The 22,562-nt window shown below is 40.0% G+C and overlaps 1 protein-coding gene across 1 annotated transcript in view; it reads right to left on the bottom strand.

Moving 5' to 3' along the window:
* LTK (leukocyte receptor tyrosine kinase) overlaps nucleotides 1-22,332 on the bottom strand; it is a gene marked incomplete at both ends in the record, with an annotated part of 92,780 nt that extends 70,448 nt beyond the window's left edge. Inside the window, 2 exon segments of the mRNA XM_084287906.1 lie at nucleotides 21,808-22,057; nucleotides 22,303-22,332. Of these exon segments, the coding sequence (XP_084144032.1) occupies nucleotides 21,808-22,057; nucleotides 22,303-22,332 (280 nt within the window).
* Between the last annotated feature and the right edge of the window lie 230 nt (nucleotides 22,333-22,562).

Below are 22,562 nucleotides of genomic sequence, written 5' to 3'. Positions count from 1 at the left end.
TACAAGCCTTTCACCTCTCTACTGAAGTGTAGACAACACTCTAGTGTTGTTTCCCACCTGCAGTCTGACACTATTGCAGCCTTCCTTCTGTTTAGCTCCAAGCACGCTATACACACTCACAAACATTTCAGGATTAAATTTAACAGGCTTCTTTGGTGAAAATCAGTTAAAAGCTTTTGACATCCACCCAGGTCTCTGAATACATTAATATGATGAGTCATTTCAAACTCTCTTATTATATTTGGAGATAGATTTTGCGTTTTCAGGTGTTTTTGCTTTTCATATTTATATGGACATTTCTGTTAACTCAGTTCATAGTGCAGTAAGGACCTGGTTTTATGGTCATGAACTGATGTATTGAAGAGGCTTGCTGAAATGAGCCAATAGCAGTTTGCAGATAATTGCCTGCTATTAGTTCATTTGGGATCTTACAATGAGCAAACTGTGACTTATGGGGTGATATTTCACTGCTGTTTCAAGTATTGTGCAATAGGTGGGAACAAAGAATTTAATTTAAAGAGAGTGAAATATCTTTCAAATACAAAAGGTAAAATACATTTTTCCTCAAGGCTTCTGGGTTTGAAAGAATAAAGAATATACAAAACACATCTGTGCAGTCTGCATAGATGTTATTTCTAAAAATCAGCAAGGATATATTAAGAACAAACCAATGCATTATTAGGACAAAATTAGTTTACCTTCTCTAAACTAATTAATATTTAACTATAGTGAAGGTCACAAAATTTGTGATCAATAAATTAAATGGGTTAATGGTGATGTCTTAAAGAATCAAATTCTGAAATCATCAAAGGAATGCAACAGCTAGTAAAATCATATCACCAGGTTAACACAGAAAGAATTGTTTTTCATCAATCCTTTACCAAGAGATTGAAAGTGATGTCTGCTTGCCTTTGATCTGAAGCTGCTCCTCAGTTCATTGCATGTCTGCCAGTCATGGATTTCTGACAGAATTGTGTCCTCTCTGGACAGCCTAGGTGAGATGAATCCCAGTGTTGCAGGACTGAAGTGTTACACTGATATGACAAGTGTTTTTATCTCCCAGCCACTCCAAAGCAGACAAGATACTTTTCTGCTCAATAGGACTGATAAACCATGAGAAAGAGATCCTCTTCCTAATAGCCACAAATTTTCTTTAAAAAATAATAATACATAAAAAAAGGCAATGCTGGGATGGACTTCCACTGACACAGGGATTAAAGAACCTTGTTATATCGGAAAACCAGTTAAATGACTTCTGCTTCCTAGAAACAGCCACTGTGGTCTAAGTCTCTTTTTTTAAGACACATACTTTTGGTCATCTCAGCCAAGGTTTTTAAAGTGCATTTAAAACCAATGAAACCACAGTACTTCGGCATCTGCCACTTAAAACTTGGCCTGTGCCACCATGGACAGACCTGATGCGGTCAAAAAAGCACTGAGTGTTATGAAAACATGACTCAGCTGGGGTGAACAGGAGATAACGTTAAAAACTCTCCTTTCATACTTTCTTTAGCATAATGGTTGGACAGTATAGGCAGCATGGATTTTGTTTAAAACGATCCTTGAATCTTCATATCTATAACTCACAGTTGAACCGTTGCCTTCCATTGTCAACTCAAACTCAGAGTTTCCTAGCAGCTCTTAAAATATACACACCTGTATAAATATATACATACACACAAACACACACATTTTCACAGACCAGTTAACAACTATCCTATCGCTGCACCCTGAGAAAATTAGGGAGATAGATAAAGCCTCATCTGAAGGATCTCATCTGAGAAGAAAGCCTTGTCTGGACTACCTGAGAATAAACGTTGCCTTTACTTTTTTCAGTGTGTCATTTAATTTATGAAAATTTAAGTTTACCCAGATGCATTTGGTTAGGAATTATTCCTATTCAATTGCACATAAACTGGAGTAACAGCTAATAAAAGGAAATCTTTCCTGCTTATTTCAAGTAAACTAACACCAACTATGGGCTAACACAGCTAGGAATTTAATGTAGTTTCCTGAATTGGCTACATATTTCTTAACTTCAATATTTGCTTATAATGGCAACAGCTATACCGACAAAAGTTAGAAACTTCAGTAGTAAGTTGAACACTGACGCAGAGATGGGAGATTTCTGACTGCATGATATATTATGTTTCCACACAATGGTACGCATTCTTTCATTAAATATTCAGCAATTCAATAGTGCTAGGCACATTACATTTTTATATTTGGAAGTTTTAGGACTTTCAGTTAGCCAGTTACATAAAAATACCCTCTTCAACTTCTATATCAGATCATCTTATGTTTCTCATGGTGCCATTTTCCCCAGAAGCGTGTGTACTGCTGGAAACAACTTTATTTCCAAGTCTTCTATTTAAACTTGTTGTTTCCATCATTCAGACATTTATTCTGCGAGGAAGAGGCAGGCCTATGGGTGGGGAAGGGAAGGATGGGGCATTCCCCTTACATGATGCTTCTGGAGCTAGAGGGCAGCGTAATCCCTTTCAACAACAGCAATTCAAATTTACATTAACCCTTCATTATTTAATAATGTATCTGTTTTTCAGCATGCTTCTAAGAAAATTTATGATCTCTATTCTTAGAAGGTACTTTTGTTACATTGCATAAAAACAATGTTATGCATAAAGACTATCTGTGCTCTCTAAAACCATTCTTTATGGAATTGTAGATTATGACAGCCTAAGAACAAATTTACTTGGATATGTTAACATGCGCTGCAGTTATGTCTCCTCATTTTAGGGTCTTTCTGCTAATAACTGCTTTCTAAAACTCTGCTTCCATGTAAACTCTATCTGTTTTTGTGACAGTGCTGCCACAAAGTATAGCAGGTGTTGTCTTAACTAATCCAGGTCAATTTAAAGCTTTCTGGTGGCATGCTGCAGAACAGAATTCAACATTCACTTGCTTCACATCAGGCAAGAATCAACATCTATTTCCATGTTGCGCAGTTTGTAATGATCTGACACTCAGTACTTTGTTGCACCTCAGTGGCTGTCACAATTCCAATATCTACTTTATATACACATAATAGCTGTAAGCACAGAAAAAGGACAAAGCACTATCTGTCAAATCTACCAACATTTTGGATTAATCCCCCAGACATTTTCTTGTCTGATACACGCACAAAACTTCCTCAACTTATTTTAAGGAGTCACAGTTGAAGCTTATACTCTCATATGACAGTGATACATATCAGATAACCACAAGGCTGTAGATGAGCAATAAAATAACCACAATACAGAAATAAAAGAAGTGAATGGATGTTCTCTAATACAGAGAAGAAAGAGAACCTGAGGTCATACAGCCAGGTTAGAAGTATCGAATTATTAACAGATATCCAGTGAACTGGTAACTGGTGTATCTGTCTCTGTAATTAGCTCCTGGGTACACACCTTTCCAGGACACTTGAGGTATGAGGCAAGCTTCTATGACATTACAAATCTGTTTAGGCTGCATAAGATGAAAAAGGATAGTGAATGACAAGCAATATTACAGCACTGCTACCTCAGTCCTGCATGATTTGAAGGCACATGGATTAACAGATTAAACAGCACAACACGAAGGAATCAATACACAGCCATTTACTAAATACATATCATAAGGCTCTCAATAATTATGTTGGAAAGTCAAATATTCCATTAACATTAGATTCTGTATTTAGGAGAAACAGAAAAGAATAAATAAAACAATACATGTATGCCACATAACTATGTAAGAGCACTACCCTCTCAGGCATAATAAACAGTTTAAAATCAAGAGTCCTGGAGTGAGAGAGAACCCCAAAGTCCTTTGCAAACTGACTGATGGTACTTCTGCCCTAATGTTCATTTTAGAAAGTGTTGAAACACTGAAAGCTTCTGAAAACGAAAAGACAACGGGGATTTTCTTGATGTTTAAAAGTGGTAAAGAGGGAAACAAATGGTATGCTAGATCCTGATTGGAATCTTGAGCAAAATAGTGGAAAACAGCACTAAATTTGATTAATTAAGAATAGGAATACAGTTAAAAAGACAATGTTTCATGGAATAAAAGGTCCTAAACTCACCTCATTCTTTGAAGACAATAACAGCTTTGTCCACATGAACAACACCTATAGCTCCTGACCTCTCTACAGTCTTTAAACACCCTAGAGTAGCATCCTACCTACCAACTTACAACCACACCTGCACAACGACATACTTATAAAAATACATAAAAACTATATAAAGACTATATATAAAAACACGTTCTTCCTTTGTAGGTTTTTTATTATTATTATTTTATTATTATTATTCATTCATTATAGAAACAAACAATCATAATAGTTAGAAATAAATCATAAATCTTGGAAAAGACCTCCAAGATCATCTGGTCCAACCATCCCCTTACTTAGTTTATTTGTTAATATTGCATACTTTACTATCCACTGCATGTCACAGATATTAAAGAAGACACCAGGTTTCCAGGGAGCAGACCAGGAAGTGTTAGTGCACCAAGCTCCTTATTTTCCCAGTGACATTCAACCGATGCATGTATAGTAAAAAAGACTAAGAAACTGATGTTTTTGTCAGGGACCTTCTAGGTCTGTTCATGGCCAGCAGGTTTCATAAGCATACAACCTTTGCACTTTCTGTTGCTTCTGAGAGGACTCATTGTATCTGTGATTACAACAATCTGATTTTTATGTATGCTTGTTTACAGTCTGTATGCTAGGCACAGTTTATTAATAGGTGTGCCACTGATTCTAATATCAGGGAAATGCAGTTCATACTGACCTTGCAAACTTCCCTTCCAGTGCCAAGCCTATTTTTCATAATAACATGCTTCATCCTACTTTTCACCCTGACCACTGATATTTCAATTTTTATTTAGCTTTTTAGTTAACAGATCAGATTAATGTTGTATCAGAGGTTGTGGTCTTGTGGTTTTCCCCTGTCAAAAAGAGTTCTCTCTCTCAAATTATTTTCATACGAAACCACGAATACAGGGTTTTTTTGCTCAGCTTCATCTATGCCTACCACCAGTGCCTTGGCAGTAGCTGTTGTGCAGCAGCATGGAAGATTCCATCCTCTACAATTTCTCTTCAATACCGCCAGGAAAATATGGAAGTACTGCCACAAGTCTTCTCTCAGTATCTGCCAAGTTCCTTTCCAGGAGAGAGTCCAATTCCTTCATGCCAAAATTTAGTTTTCATGGGCATAAGTTGTGAAAAGGTGGGATGCACAAGAGTACTGTTAAGAGATTAAATTATTTCTTACCATAAATTGTCTAGTAAATAAATAAGAGTGGGATGTATGACTTCAACCAACTAAGATTTGGTTGTTAAATCTAATCTAGTCAACAGAGAGAGAAAAACATGATAGGAGGAGCCTAAAAGACTGACTTAAACTGCTCATCTACTAAATAGCTTACGTTGGCCAAAAGGAATCCTATCACCAGCGCCACACGGTGAATTGGTTTGTCACCAGTCCATTTTGTACCTCTGAACACTTGCTAAAAATCTCCGACATGGCAGTAATAGACTGTTGGATCAACCCTTCTGGATAAACCAGGATGGAGAAAAGCACAAGATTAAAACCTTTATCTTCTGGCATTCTTCATGATCGAGACCCTGGACTAAATTGTATTACAAACACACTCTGTGTTATCTGGGGTTTACGCAGTTAGTGCCAAAGCTGCCATCTGTATAGAGAGTTCAGAGGAACCTACCCCTACACTGGCAGAGCCAACAAAGGCGGAATTAACAAATCTGGAAGAAAAAGAGCTCCCTTAACATCCATTCAAGTAAGACGGGGTTGATCACAATGTTAACTGCAGTGAAAAGTGTTTCCAGGTAATCTGCATTGAACCCTAACCACTACCCAGGACATTCCCACTTATTGAATGAAGAGACAGGGGTAGAAAGGATGTCAAGAAAAAGAGAAACCAGGATTGTGAAACCCAATCGTAATAATCAACAGAGAGAAGTGAAAATGCAAATGCTAAGCACATAAGCATAAGCGAAAAATCAGAAGAACACAGATTCCCTAAATCAGACATCTACTTATTTTTTTTTAAGGAATCCTGCAAGTTAGGCTACCATATTCATCACTATTCACCATGATATGTGAATTGGAAGGGGGTGGAAAGAAAGCATGAAAGATGAAAAGAGGGACATGTTTTAAGTTTGATAGGACTAACTAATTTTCCATTTTTTGTGTGTGTGTATATATACACATGTATGTACATATCCATATACACACATGCAAGATTCCTGTGAGCCTGTGGGACAGCACAACACAACGATGCAGTTCTAGATGGTTTTGAGGGACTAAAGAATAGGTAAGGATAAAGAAAACACTACAGACATAACTGTTCCAAATTGACTACAATCCTACAGAAAAAAGGAGTCATATTACTGGGTCTCAAAGTTACCTTGTGAAAACACAATGATGACAAGCAAAGGTCTACAGCAGTTCTTAGCAAATTCCTAGCAGACACAAAATGGAGTTAGAGGCCTACTAGATGGTAGTTTTACATCAGCACAATACACACTTTTAGAATTAGAGTATGAATTAGAGTCTTAGAAGTAGAGTATTAGATCCCAAAATATTAAGGCTGGTCCCCATGGACACTGTGAGCTGCAGCCCAGAGAAATAAAAGATAGACCCAGAAGAAATTAAAAAAACGGAAGCGTCAGGGTACACAAGGTGCTCTGTGCCACGCTGCTATGGCCTTATTCTTGTGGGCCCAACTGTACCATGTAGAAGAGAGTAGGTCTGTGCCTAGCTACAAAACAGGCTACAGAAGGCAGTTGCAAGAGACAGCAATTAAAGTAGCACCAAATTAGATGGCAACCTCAAGACATAGAGACATGTAAAAAAGGCACTTGGTAGGATACGTTATGTACTAGGCCTCATGAAGTTGGCAAAAACTGTTAGGAAAAAAAAAAAAAGAAAAAGAAATATCAGGGACCTTGAGAAAAAAAAAAAAAAAAGAGAGAGAAATACTTGTCATCAGGAAATGAATCCATGCAGATAGTGTTAGGATGCTAACTACAATCACAGCACCAATATTAATAATCTTCTTAATAACAAGACTATTTAATAAGTATGGAGCCCTGATGGTACACTGAACATTAAAAAGGGTGATGTTTTCATTGCTTACTGTTTCAGATGAGCATGAGAGCCAAGCCTTTGGAGGGAGGTAAATCTGCAAGTTCTCTTATGGAAAGGATTAGGACTAAGCTTGCTAACACTGTTTTGAATATTTACTAGTTGCAAGATGACTCTCCTATACGAATACCTTAACTTGCAGCCAGCACAGTGTAAGAGGTGCAGAGTCTTTTTTTCAAATTGCAGTTGGGATTGCCACTGTGAGGAATGAACTTGGTAGAACGAGTTCTCAGTAGGTGGGAGGGCCTTTGTATCCACGACTTCCTGAATGGACTAAAAGTCAGGAATAAGTTAAGCTGCTGTTTGGCAAATGATTTCCTTCTTTTCAGAGACATTTCTGTCACTTGTGCACAGATTTTAACCTTATTTTTTGATCCAAAAAAATCACCTCTGGGTTGAAAAAAACATGACACAGTTTTTGCTCATGGCCTGGAACAACATAAGCAAGATTTATGAATTGCACCAGTCCTCTTTTGGTAGGAAACCGAACTTCTGCAAAAAGAAAAGTGATCACTGCCATTTCATTTTTTTCATTTGTTTCCCTCCCAGTAAGGATGCATAAAAGAAAGTGGAGATGATAGCCAGATGATCCCACTGTAATCAGAACACAGAAAACAACAGACAGCAGGTTGTGTTGTAAAGAACAATTATGTCTATAGGGATATTTCTTTATCTTGGCTTTTCATTTTACTAATTTTCTTGATTTCCAGAGTGACAAGCTCCTTGGTCTACCATACCACACTTCCCAACTGGAAAGCAGTTAAATGGGGACATTTCATAGGAAAGCTTTTATTTTACTTTTGACAGGAAGTCTTTAAATATAATGACCCCTTCCTTTCCCTCAGAAGACCACTTTGAGTTCAGTGCCAAATAGTAATGACAAAATTAGGAATCTTTTCCATACTAAGGAAGAGTGTCTCCCATTACTACAAGGATGAGCTGCATGGTTTGGCAACTTTATGAATTATCCTAGCACACTGGCACATCCAAACATGGCTATTTTGATACTCTAAACACACACTCAGCTGAACTTTGAAATTACACCACAAGTCTCATATCCAGACAATGTTATGGATGGAAATGAGTAGCAGAAAACTTAAATGACTGATTGCTAGATTATAGCAGCACTGATCTGGTCCATTTTAAGACAAGAGGGCCTCTCTTTCATTTCTTTCAAAGAACCTTCAGCCTCTTTTAGCTTCATGCTGAAGATGAGAACATCACACAAGAAAAACACACTAGTGTGAAATCAGTGCAAGGACATCAAAGTAAGGAAACACAGAATGAACATCTGAAAAAAAAAAAAAAAAAAAAAAGCAATAAAAGAAAAAAGCCCTAAAACAACAAAGATTCTTGGGAAGTTTTCTGGTTTCCTTTCAGACCATGGATAAATTGATTCAACATTAATGGACTATTTGTGCTTGAAAGAAAATGACTGAGGACAGTTCCTCTCACCAGTCCTGAGCTATTTCATTTGCAGGCAGTAGCATCATTTCTGGGTACATCTGGTAAGTGTCCATGCACAAAAGAGAAAGGCATACAAAAAGCACTGGTGGCAAACACACAACATGAGGAAACTGAATTCTCTAGATAGTTCAACTCAAGCTCCGTTGTTTGTTTCAAGAGAAAACAAAAATCATTTTTACTAGAGTTAATGAAACATTGTGGCTGCTGGAGTCTAGACCTGCTCCACTGTCACTTCATAAGTACTACTTTTGGAGTTATGAGAAGAGCACCCACTTTCTGAATATGATTGGTGGAGAAACGGTATGAGACCATCAGCTCCCTTCAGTCCTCACTTTAACCAGGTCTGTATCATACAGTTATGAAAGATGCTACATGTCCCAGCAAAGAGTCCCTGAAGATCATGGACTGACTGTTGTTGGCCTGCAGCTGGAGTTTCTTCACTGGCAAGGAGTCGCTACAGATTAGTCCACACAAGGGAGAAAAATAAGGTTTCTACTCAGCCCCTGAATGAGTGAGCTGAGATGAACAAGTAGACAGAGCCCTAGCACTTTGCTCCCGGTATACCAGCCAGCACAATGAGGAAAACAAACAAGAAGTCAAGAGCTTGTGCATTTTTCTTTGCTGTTGGCCCTCAGTAACTGCCTGAATCACAAGTCCTAAAGCAAGCCTGGCTCTGCCCACAGTGCAGTATATCAGTGTGGAATCCTTTACATAAGGGAGCTTGCAAGGTGATAAAATGCCTCACAGTGATATGTAGCTTTCAATGGTTAACACAGACACCGCCTGAAAATTCTTAAATTCTGCACAGTTTCTACACTTTGTGTGCTCTCTTTCAAGATAGAAATAAGCTATCAGACCGTAAATGGGTTCTTTGGCTCATTATCCCCACCAAATACAGCACACCTGCCAGAGCTTCTGTACATTTAGATCCTGTTCGGACTTTAGATGCTCACCCAGCACCTTATTTTAACTGTTCAGATGTAAAGAGCCTGCAGCTGTAAAAGACCAAATACATGTTTCAGTAGTACATTTTTTTTCTATATATGATTGTCCAGAGTTCCCACTGCCAACCTGGTACTTCACCAGAAATTGTCCCAGTGAAGGGGACAGCAATATGAAAAAAATCACTAACGTCATTTCAGTCTCTCCTCAGTGCTCAACCAGAGCTTCTTCCAGAGTTCTCACAGTATCACACATCTCAAACCACTGTCCTGTCTGTGCCAGCTCCCCCAAAGCAGCCTCTGCATCAGGAAGTTGTAAATGACACGTTCAGTAAATAACAGAAGCTCCCCAGTGCCACATCAATAGAAGATCCAGCTTCTTTGCAAGTAAAGGATGAACTCCATTTACAGTAATGAGAAAGTGACAGAGCATGCACAACAGACACACTCTGAGGGAGCTGCAGTCAATAGCAGAGACGATATTCTTTTGGAAGCAGATGTTGAAGTATTTGCATTGCCCTCTACCTAGGAATGGCTTTGCCAAACACTTGCATTTTGTATTAAGAAAAAGAGAGTCACATAACCTGTTCCATAACCCTGTCTGAAGTATTCAATATAGAAACCGTTACTGCATCTTTTGCTATCACACCATCTTGGGAGGGCTGGGCAGACAACAGTTGTTGCAACAGCGAATTCCTACTTTACTGCCTTCTACCCAGAGCAAGGCTGGACCTTAAAGCTACTCTGAGGCACGATGAAAAGCCAGTTCGGTTCCCAGGATGTTAATAAGGCCTCACTGACAGAGCCCTGCAAGGGAGCAAGCTACAGCATGCTGAGCAGAGAGGCCTGCACTGGGATTTGAAGGCAGTTGTGGTCACTGCTACACCACCACATCAACGTGCTAAGAGCACGCAGAGCCTGGGCCCGTGCCTCTGAAGAAGGGATGAAGTTACCTGGAAGGTGGACAAGCACCTTTACCTGCCATCATCTTCCCAGCATGGTCCCATCAGCTCCAGGCAACAGTCAAACACCTTGCAAACATCTTCCTCACAGCCTCAGCTAGAAATTGTTGCCAGGAACCTCAACTTTGCCAGCAAGCACATTGAGTCTGCCAGTGCCAGCTGAGATTCCCAAATGGGCTTCCTCACAGCTGAGCCTCTCATCGCCAGCTGGACTCCAGATGAGGAAAGCAGTCAAACAAACACTCAGAGGAAGCTAAGAAGGTGGAATTTGAAACCAAGCACAAATTTCAGTAGGGAGTTTAACAGTTCAGTAGCCAAGATTTCAAACATCTTATTTGCATCATGGCTAGTGTTCTCTGGTGCTCTAAGCAATGCTCACCTCCAGATCACACTCACCCTGAGTAACGTGTGCTCTGTTCTTTGCATGCACTTGTCTTTCTTTTTTATGCACCTGAGAATCTGAGCTTTGGAACTAAAGACATAAAGACATCAGGAGACTGCTTTGCATTCTCTCAAAGTTCATGCCACATGTAAGGGAAACACAGATACAAGCTATGCACTTCTAACAAGACCTAGAGACCCCAGTGCATCCTTCACTGAGCTCAGCCTGCCAGGTGCTCCTATGCACTGTGTGGAAGAGATACCAAACCACAGGAGAAAGAGCAAGATGCAGTAGGGCTAAAAAGGTGTAGGGGGACCAAGAATGGCTCTTCACAGCAGGCAAAAGAGTCAGAAAGTTTCCAAGACCACCAAAAACAGATTTAACTTAAGAAAACTGATGATGCTTAAAACACAGCTTTGTCAAAAAGATTAATGTGTATAAAATGTATAAAGAATGTATATTTATGTATAAATAATGTATAAAGAATGTATATTTTCTTCCAAAGCAACACATTTACATCTCCACCAAAATTGTGTTATAAATTCTCCTTAGTTGCACTTCATTTAAAAAAAAAAAAAAAGAGCTAATAAATAAAAATAACTCTGTACACTGGACTTATTTCAAGGAATCAGAACATACTGTTTTATGTGTCATCACATCTGAGTAAGGGAGATAAAATAGGTAAAACAAGTTGAGGATTAAAGCACCAAGACTAAGTAGCCTTCCCCAAGCCATATGCAAACGCTAGTGGCAGAACAAGAAACCAACCCTAGGAAATCAAAATCCTTTATCATTTTGTAAAAGAGTTAAAAAAATATAAGCTTCCAGTTCCAGTTAAAGTCACATTAAAAGGAAAAAAATGGATTTATTCTGTACATTTGCTTTTAGTAATACATTAGGACAATTGAAGGAATGACAGATGCATCCAGTGCTGCCAGTGCTTATAATTCTATTCTGAACCTAGTTCTCTACAGTGTTTTTCTTAAACATGTAGTTTCTGGAGCCATGTAATGACATGAAAATTACAGCAACAAAAATTGCTTAATAGTTACCCAGGATAGAAAACACAAACTGGAAAGACTCAGAAACCAGATGGCTCATAAATATGTTTGTTTTAATTTGATGATACTTAACCCTATCTTGTGATGTGAAACCTGAGTCTGTAGAGGTCAGGTACCAGAAAACCTGTTCATACTATGCATCTACCCTTTGCCAAGCTCAAAAAGACTAAAAGCATGGCTCTTTCAGCTGTTACTTATCATCAGTTTTGTTCTTTGTTCCTTTGTGTGTTTGGGTCACTGGGAATAAAAATATATACTTAATAGTATTCTTAAATGTTGTTGATTTTTTATTTTTTTTTTTGAAAATTCATGTAAGTATTTCTGTGCACATTAGAGTATATAAAACATTTGGCATGTAAAATTTAAGCCTGGTCCCAAAACTATTTTGCTGTCTCCCATTTGTACTATAAATGTAAACCAGCTCTCTATCTTCAGAACAGATTCAGTCCTGCCCCCAGTCATTTCAGAGCACCTCTTCTACCAACAGTCTGTACATGGTTTGGGTCAAGGCTGAAAGCAGATTATTTTGCCTGATGAGCTAAGGTGAGACATGAACGCCACACAAGAACATGGCGCACCTCTTATTCCTCAGTACTGGAGCATCACTGATCTGATTCAGTCTACTAATCTGAATTGTATGTCCCCTCAATTGTTTGAAGTTTTGATAGCTGAGAAGCTAACAAAGTACAAAATTACAAAATTTTTCAGTAACAGAGCCAGGTAGCTAACAACAATGTTTTCTGTTTAGTAGAACAGGATTGTAGGTATTTTCACAGTGGTACAAATTCATACAGGGATGTCAGTTCACCGACACCTACCTGACAAGGGTGACACCTAGCACTTGCTTCTCTGCAGTAAATGGAAAGCTTACATCACTAAACTAGGTGAGGGTGTATTCACATCATCTAATTTCAGGTACTCACACTACAGGTTACTTCCACAGGACACTTACTTCAATGACTAGGAAAAAAAAAAGAAACATCGGCTTAAGAGTTTCACTAAACAAGCGCCAAACAAGCAGCACTGGCAGACCAACTCTCTTTCTGTCCTCATCCAGAAGTCATCATCTCCTCAGTTTTACTGGCACAGTGGTCCCAGTATAACTGGACCAGTGAAATGATATATAAAAAAAGAAAGTTAGCTGTTAACCTAGATTGTTTCAAAGCATCCCTACAGCCTGACTGACACAGATAAGATGAGACCAGATTGTGCCTTGGGGATTGGCAGAAGAACGAGAGAGAGCTGAGCTAATCCTTGCCTGAATGTTGAACTTTTTCACATTCACTCAGTCTCAAGAGTCCTAAGAAAGCCAGCAGAAGAATCAGCACTTCTACATTCAAAACTCTACATTTACTTGACTTAAGGTACCTCACACTGCTCTCAGCGGGAGCTGTTGCTTCTTGTCAATTCTCCTTTGTGCAGTCACAAAGCAGTTTCTATCAGGAATGAAAGAACTTCTCTAGCTTACTCTGCATGTACGCTGGTACTGCCGTGCATGGAAATTCCACTGAAGCTTACTTTAAAAATAGCCATTAGGTGGTATTGCCATAGCTGATAGCCTATACAGTCAAAAGCCACAAAAGTGCCTGCAAAATGGTCATCTATATATTAAAAATATATTTAAAACATTATTACAAATAGTCACAAGCAACCCCTGGTACTATACAGTTTTGGATAACTGTATCCACTGACAAAAATGTGGGAGAGAGATTATTAAAAGCAAAGCTTTTTTGTATACTTTTTCAGGTCCTAAAATAAGTGAAAGAAATTATTCTCCATCAGGAAAACAAATATTTTTCCTTTCATTAATCTTCATGCACATGTGCATGAAGGCACACAAGAGGAAAAAAAAATGTTTGGAAAGTACAAAGGAACAAAAAATTATGCTTTATCAGAAACTTATCAACATACCAAAAATGAAAATAGCTTTTAGAGGGGAAGCTAAATGCTTGTGTCTAATCAGAGCAAATAAATTACAGCTTCGGATGAGGTGAAAAGAGCTAGATCTTCATAAGTCTCTTATTTTTCTATCCTGAATAGCCAGAACACAAGTCCTTTTGAAGTAACTAAATAAAAGCCAGCATGGTTTATTCACCTCCTTTTGCTTATCACTAATTCACAAAGCTATTTTTGTAAATTTTACTGACTTTCATATTTCTTCTCTGGGACTGCAACAGAGCTACAAACACAATCTGTCAAACTCTAGAAAAGTTTAAACTCAGCTAACAACTCGATAGACCTTGAAAGGCCAGGAGGCATCTGGGACTTGAGGAAATTTGACAAAATTGCAATAGTTGGTATTCTGCAACGAATATACCATTGGGGTTTATAAGAACTGGAAAGTCCAAAGTCTCATTAAAATCTAGGCTGAGTTGCTAGCCTGCATGGGGTTAAAGAAAGCTTCTTCCAGAGATTTTAAATGCTATTTGGGCTCCTGTAGTGACTGTAAACACAGAAAATGCTCCTGTTGCGAATTACAGACTTTAAAAGTGTTACTAATATAAAAAGATCTGGATTCCAGCATATATTCACTACACATCAAAATGCCATAGAGCAGACTCCAAAAACATGTTAGAAGCCAAGGAAATTTCACGTCAGTCATCCATTAGCTAAAGTAAAAGTGGCAAAAGTGTATTAATGACTTAGAGTGCAGTAGGAAAAAAAATTATAAATAACAGATACTCGGAAAAACAAAATTGCAGTTAAACATAACAACAGAAATAGAAAATCAAAATAAAAATCAAGACATCTAAGACATTAGACGTGTATAAGTATAATCATCCATGCTCATTGCATTACCTAAAACATTAGTCAAGACACCAGGTACTGCAAGACTGCCAGAGGAACCATACAGGGAGGCAAATCACTTTTCGAGTTCCATTCCAGTTTGAATTTGGCTTTGCCTGAGACTGTTCAGGTTCTGGCTGACAACCATCTCCAACCAGCTCCTAACCATTTTCTTTCTGGTAATGCCAAACCACAATGGTTGGGCTCACCCTCTCCACTGGAAGAGAATTCCTACCTCCTGTCCTCTCTGTGTATCCATAGTTTCCTCCTGCCTCTGAAGGCCAAGAGCTACAAGGGGGAACGGGGAATTACTGCCCTGTGATAGAGGAGCAGGAGAGGGAGTTAGGCATGGCAGTGCAGAAACACAGACGCCACTACACGAGCAGGAGGGCTGCGCAAGTGCCAAAAGCCAGGTCACAGGTCTAGCAGACATTTACAGAGCACCCCTGGGATAGCTCATATCCAAAATACTGCCCATCCCCTCCCCGCAGGGCATTCAGAGTTCACCCTCAGCATGTAGAAAAAGGTCCTGGTCACAGCTGCAGAGCGGTTCAAACCAGATGTGTGGAAGCAGGAACTTGTAAGGGTCCTGTGGGGAGGTAGAAGCTGGATGCAAAACTACTCAGAAGCCCAGGCAGTTCAAGGTCGCTCCTGTGCTGATGGCGTCTCTGCTGTGGGAAGCAACATTTCAGTGACCTGTGAATGTGAACCAGTAGTAACCTGTTTGGCTCACTTCACGTTTAAGTTCCAGTAAGACTTCAAATAGTCGGTCAGTTCTGACTCAAGGGGTACAATGTTCCAGTTGGGGTTTTGTAGGACTCCTGGATGGCACAAAAACTCTTCATTATGACAATGCAGTAACTGAAATTTCTTGCCCTCTGCACTTTTATTCTGCTCTTCAAAACACTATCACATCCCTTTGTTTCACCTCCTAGATGGCTCTCACGCAGTTACTTTATCAATCCTATGTTCTCAATGTTTAAATATCTATCTCCATAAACACAGAGACAGTGGGGAAGCGTGGGTGCTTTAGCCCAAGAAAGTTTGTCTGTCTCTACCCTCAAACACACACTGTACCATACTCTGGAAAAAGAAAATCCCTAAGCGAGCAACTGAAATGCAAGAATAAACACATAATTCTTGGCTGATTTGCCAAAGCTTATGGGATTTCAAATACCAATTAACTGAAAATCTGTGATGTCTTATTAACAGACACGGCTCTCCCATTATGTAGGGAAAAAGTTGAGTTGCAAGGATATATCTGTGCTTTTTGGAAAAAACTTCAGCTTTTTATTTTATTCTTTACTCTCGTTCTCAACTACCTTTATCTCCAATGAGCTGCTATGTCAATAGGTGTCTCTTCTTCCTTTAAACTCAGTGCCATTTTCAGGGAGTTTCTTTCCCTGATGTAAAGCCAGTTAGAAACCTTAACAAGTTTTTCATTGACAAGTGGAAGAAAACATTGTACAGAATCATGTAACATTTTACATTTTCCAAGCCAGCTTCATCTTAAGGTAGCACATACAGAGAAACAGCCTGAACTTCTCCTACAGAAATAAAACCTGACCTGTGGATGAGTATCTTACTGAAATACTGAGCTCTTTATTTCCACAGCATATGTGGCAGAGTTGTTTTTTCTAGGTGAGGAAGACTGAATGGTCATCTCTGTTTCCGTTTATGTTATTTCTTTTTGTTTTTGTTATTCCTCATTGGCCCGACAATTGTGCTGGTATCATACACACTGGAAGCAGCAGCAGCATGGAGGCACAGCAGCTCAAGGAAAGCACTTAGATACAGCATAGCTCAGGAATGCAAATGCTTTGGGGACACTGCCACTTGCTTGGGAGCTGTTGTCCTTAGGCCACACAGAGACCTGGGCTGGCCCTGGTGCCATTTCCATTTGCTCTGCTATAAAGGTCCTATAGCTGGAGTTCTCCTCTTGCACATTGGGCGTAAAAAGGAAGGAAGCTTACACCCCCCAGGCACAGCCCCTCTGACCTCTAATGCTGCTGCAATTGTTACAGTCTGAATAACGTAAGAGGCAAATAGGAGATGCTCCTGTGTGCACAGAGCCACTGGTATGATCTGCCGCCTCTCTCACACTGGATTTCAATTCTCCCTACTCCTCACTCAGAGCACTTCTGTCAGACCAGCTGCAACTCACCCCTATCAAACACCTCAACTCACTACTTCTGCAAGCTGGCTTGCTCTCATACCTGCCACGGGTGTCATCTTCGTGCACACAGACATGCAGGTCCTGTCCTGCTGATGGCAGGCCGCAAAGCACGGGGTTTGTTATACTCCAGGAGAGGATTGAAGCAGGGGAGCAATTATAATGGAATGAGAGGAAGAGGAATTGTGAGAGGAAGAACTGATGCTGAGAGACAGGAAAAGACTATAAGGTTGATCCAATTAATTAACATAATTAATGTCATTATTTTCCTCCTCTGATTTAAGCATTCAGTACAGAAATCATGCTTACTCGTAAGAGTCTCGGATAAAAGTCTCCAGACACAGAAGGCAAGATGTTCCATGCTGTAACTGTGCTCACATAAAGATCTATCAATTTGCATTAACTAAGAACCCCATGGATTCCTTCCTCTCCATTTATTTCTGAAAGAGCTCACCTGCCTCTCCTCTCAGCAGCTGCTTTGCGCTTCTGCTTTCACTAAATGTTTGCAAAAAAAATCATGTTATCTTTGTTTCTTTACATTTCTGAGGACTTTGATCCAATAAGAAGCATCAAGGTACAAACACCAATACCAGCTGCTGTGTATATGTGCAGCAATGAACATCAGCCTGAGGACAACCACCTGCATACACAAATCCAGGTACAAATCAGTATGTGCTTTTACAAGATAACTGAATAGCTTTAATACAGGATTTTCCAAGTTACTGGCAAGCCAAAAGAAATTTTAAAAATAAAATTAAATAAAACTGTCACAGGTCAACCTGAAAAATTTTCAGATGTTTTATCAAACTGCAAACCCAAGCACATTTCAGGGAGCACTGAACTACAGTATTTCATGTTAAAACCAAACATGTGGTACTAAATCATGTTTTAAGATTTTTAAATAAAGATTTAAGATTTTTATATAAAAGCCTTCTATAAACAAAAGTTTGAATAAGAAAATACTAAAACAGTTTGACTCATTTGAATCTCTCAACATGAACTAACTGGTGCACACATAAACCTCCTATATATAACAGCTCAAAACCTAGCCCATTTTATAAAGCATTTTATTGTTACCTCATCAGCATTTTTTCACTAAGATTAATGCAAGATGAATACTTCTCTCTAGTCACACATCCACCATAGATTCAGTTCTACACACCAGCCCAGCCAGTGCACACCCAATCTCACACACAAACGGGCTGAAGACCTGGGCCCTCTGTGTCTGTTATGGGCTCAGGGGGTGGGAGAGGAATGCTTCTGAAACATCACTGAAGAGGGACATCCTTTGCTCGAACTTTGATCTGATGCACCAATTAGGAACTGTAAATCTATGTAATACTGACAGAAAGATGGACTTCTATGGCTGACCACAAGACATTATCTTCAGCTTTAAAGTAACAGTACACACACCTCACTACATGATTTCTTCCTTTACCACTTCCGTCCTTCCTCTTGATGGAGTTTACTAATTCCCAGCGCTTGCCTTCATGTCCCTTACTACTGGACTCCCATACATGTATCCTCCCATTTTTCACTGTATTTCAAAGGATCCTCAACATTGCAATGTTTGTGACTTAAAAAGAAGTCACAGCCTTTTCTATTTCAAGATACCTCCCCAATGCTTGGCTTTCAGAGTTCGTTGAATTGCATATCCAGACCGGGCACAGTATCTGTAGATAAACTGTAATTTGCACAATAAAGGACCATGAGCCTATCTTCCAAGTCAGATTTCAAGGATCATTTGGTGCTATTCTGGTTGGGCCTATTTAAGTGAAAACACTGAAAGCACTGCTGTTTCTGTATGCTACTTTAACCCAGCAGAGTTAGGCACAAGACGAACAAAAAAGTGAGTTCTTCCATGAAGAAACAGAAGAGAATGCAGCCCCCCTCCCTCCCCTCCACTCTTGGCATGCTCTTTTCTAGACAAAGGGATACACAAATCAGTAAAGGTTTGCGTAAGTGAGATAGACGTGTTCGTTTATTTTAAGGTCCATGAATCTGTTCTCAGTTGGTTTATGACAAAATGAGGTATTCATACATGTGTCTTCATGCATGTGTAGCCTGATTAAACTTCAACCAGCTTACATTCACTTTATAAATCAGGCCAGCTCAATCTTGAGATGTAGACAAACTCAGGGAGAGGGAGAAAATCCTTCTGGACTTCTGAAAACAGTTTGTTGGACAAATGCAAGGGACACGTAGTAGCTAGGAATGGGGCATTCACCATCACCATGCTGATACACCGTTCCACACCCACACCCCACAAACATGCTGGCCATTTTACTCCTAAACCTGCTATCAGCCTTCCCAAAACCATAACTGCTTCTCCAGCTGAAACTAAACATGAGCTATCCTATCCCATGACAGCTCTACTACAACTATTAGGAAGGGCTATAAAGAGAAACTTGACAAAATGCCTCTACTAATATTATCTCAAGAACTGTAGTTATACTCTAATAGCTGAAGTTCTGAGCAATGACATAAACATGAGTGCTCTTCAGAAAAGAGGCTTGAGGTTTGCTCAGGGTGTATGTTGTGCTGTCATTTTGCAAATAGTTTGCACTCCACACCCAGAGGCAAGAAGAGCACAACATCCGGCCATGCACAACCCAGTTTTTCATAGGGAAGAGGCCAGTCCTCTTCCTTCTATTAAGCTCAAGTAATCAAAGGAGAATAAGCCCATATGAAGACTCAAAGCAATGCTGGTGGTTAAAATGAAAAGAAAATTCCCCCACACATTCATCTGGTGCCTTTTTTTTACCATGTTCCTAGCCATCTCCCAAGAACTGAGGCTAGGGTGCTACCTCAGCCTCAGAATGACTATGACCTGTGACATTGCCCCGACACAGAACAACACACATTGGTACACTGAATTCTTCTCTGTTGTGGTGTTGGTTGATTGTGTGCCGATTTTTTTCCCCCATTTTCTCTAGCTTCCTGAATTTTCTTATAGAGTCTTGATTTTTACTCCAAAATGAGTTCAGACCTCATCCAGTGTTTTGATGTGCCTAAAATTCTCAGTAGATGGGAACTCTCAAACTACCTTTTTAGGGTACTGCTCATTAGAAACGCATATACCAGCCAGTAAAACAAAAAAGAGAGAAGTGAATCTGTAAATTTCCTCATCATCAGGACCTTGGGCTTTCCAAATAAAGAAGGAAATACAAAGCCACTCTGAGAATCTACTCCAGGAAAGCTTCCTCAGTGGAAACACAAGTAGTTTTTAAAATAGTTGACTGCAGAGCTGACCATAATAACCCCGTGAGATGAACCACCCCCATGTGAAGATCATGACAGCAGCTACACAGTTAAACACTCAGTATCCAAGTCTCTCCCTGGGTGATTGAGATTATTTTTGGCAGAAGACTGGACAGAGATTGTAAAATGTATGCTTGTTTTCATCTAGCTCTTTTCTTGCTCTCTGAAACACACCTTTTATTTTATATTAAATCTCTGCTCTAATACAATCATGCTTCAGATTACAGACTTCGAGATACAGCGATTATAATGACTGTTCCTTACACTAACCTTATTCCCATGTTGAAAGTCACTCCACCAAAAGCACATGGATGACACTTAGCAGCTCTCGATGAGACCACATGGCACAAGAACGTAGGCTGTGGGCACCCATTGCTCTGCTTTGGGACCCCCTTTGGTGGTAAAGCACCCTCCTCCCAATGGGAGTAACAGGACAGAAAAAGCCTGAAACCAAAATCTCCATGCTATGCCTTGGCATTCAACTGTAAATAAAATTACATGACAAAACCTGCTTAAAATCTGATGTCCCAGCATATCTTAATGTAAACTAAAATATATACATGTTCAGGAAGAGCAAACTCTAGCTCCCAAAAACCTGTTTGTCTCATCTCTTCCTCTGTCTGGAAGCAATATGATTTGTTGCACTGAGAAATACAAAAGTGTCTTCTGATCCTTGTCAACGGATCAAGATGATGTTGTTCCTTGTTCCATGTTCCTTGCTATGCACTGGGGTTACTATTGTAACTTCACTTCTCTGGGAAGTTCAGCATGTCCTAGTAAGGATATAGGATATGCAGATTTTTCTCTCCTAATTTTTATAACAAGATTTTCACCACGGTGCACATACAGTAAGTGTGTTCCACTCCTGCCTTCCCTTAATGCTTGTGTGCATGCTGCTGCTTTCCAACTTCTCTCCTACTACTGCAGCTTCCTTCCTAATATCTCCCTCCTTCTCTCCTACTATGATTTCATTCCTTTTGCTGTGTTTCAGAACCAAAACTGACGATGACAAACAGAGCAGCACGCAGATTCCGTTCAAAACTCAGCCTGAGCACCACTGTTTAGGTGGGATATCTTTCATAGTCTTGGTATCTTCTTTCCCTTTATCCATCTCCCTTATCCCTCTCCTTAGAGAAAGTAACTCCTCCAAAATACACCTTTTCCAGTAAGCAACCTTCACGACTCCTAGAGCATTACTTTCTCCCATCTCTTCAGCATAGTCCCAAAGAAAGCAATCCTGTAATCACAGAGCCAAAATGGTACAGGGGTAGAGCTGTTAATTTCACACTGAACCTTAATACAATGACAGAGCCTGATTCCAGTATAAGAGCCTCGGTCAGCTCAAGCCTTTCTAAAACTACAGATCACCTATTCATTTCAGAGAACAACATTTACTTAGAATCAATAACCATCAAAATTTATCTTCCCACATCACCCACTTTAGGGATGTTTGATACCGGTATTTTCCTCCCCAGCTCCTTTCTCTGCACAGTTTTGAAATCTAATGCTTTCCCGTTTTAAAAGGTAAAAGAGAATGGGCAAAGGAATAAGTCAGAGTCCCCCGGACATCAGAGGGAGTTTGTACCACAGGGAGGTGGGGGCAGAAGGAGCAGGGTACTTACCCACTGCGGCGACCCACAGCCCAGCCAGGCTCATGGCTGAGCGGGGCCGGGTGCGCGGCTCTTTCTGCCGGCTCCGCAGGAGCTCTGAGGTTGGGCTCGGGCTGCTTCGGAGGAGAATTCCCACCTCCTGCTCAGGAAGGCTCTCATGGGTCCTAGAGCCGTCGCTTTCTTCCACCCGCCCTTTCCCTCCTCCTCCTCCTCCCTTTTTGCATACCGCTCCTGCACGATCAGCAAATCCGTACGGCAGTTGCTTCAGACATGAACACATACATCTATAAATTTTTTAGGCATTAGTATTCACTAGGAGAAACCGAATTCAGCATCTTCCTGGGCTGTTCCCCCTTCTTAGGCTCCCCTTGCGGCTGCCTCGATGATGCCCAGAGACGCCTGGACCAAACTCTGTTGTACTTAAGATCACAGAAAGGCGTGAAAGGCCGTTCACTGACTGCTCTGAAAGACAAATTGGACCCCGTTACACAAGGTGGATAGCCATACCCGCACCTCTCTTTCCTTAACTTCACTCATTACCACTTGTTCCTGAGCAAGGCAGCCTCAGTCAGTGAGAGACGCAACAGGGACCTGCAGCACAGCAGGTGTAGGTGCTCTGCCTCAAAGCTTTCTGTGTTCCCTCTTTAATCACTTTACTTGCTAAACTCCTTTTTCCTCTGGTCCATCAGCATTTCAATGACATTAGTTCGCCTTCAATCTGTTCACATGTTAGTTCTTCCTTCGCAGTGAGTTTATTTTAAAACAGC

Source organism: Netta rufina, assembly GCF_964035555.1.
Source record: "Netta rufina genome assembly, chromosome: 5".
Taxonomy (NCBI): Eukaryota; Metazoa; Chordata; class Aves; order Anseriformes; family Anatidae; genus Netta; species Netta rufina.
Note: the sequence above shows the minus strand (reverse complement) of the source record. Positions and strands in the feature narration are given on the sequence as shown.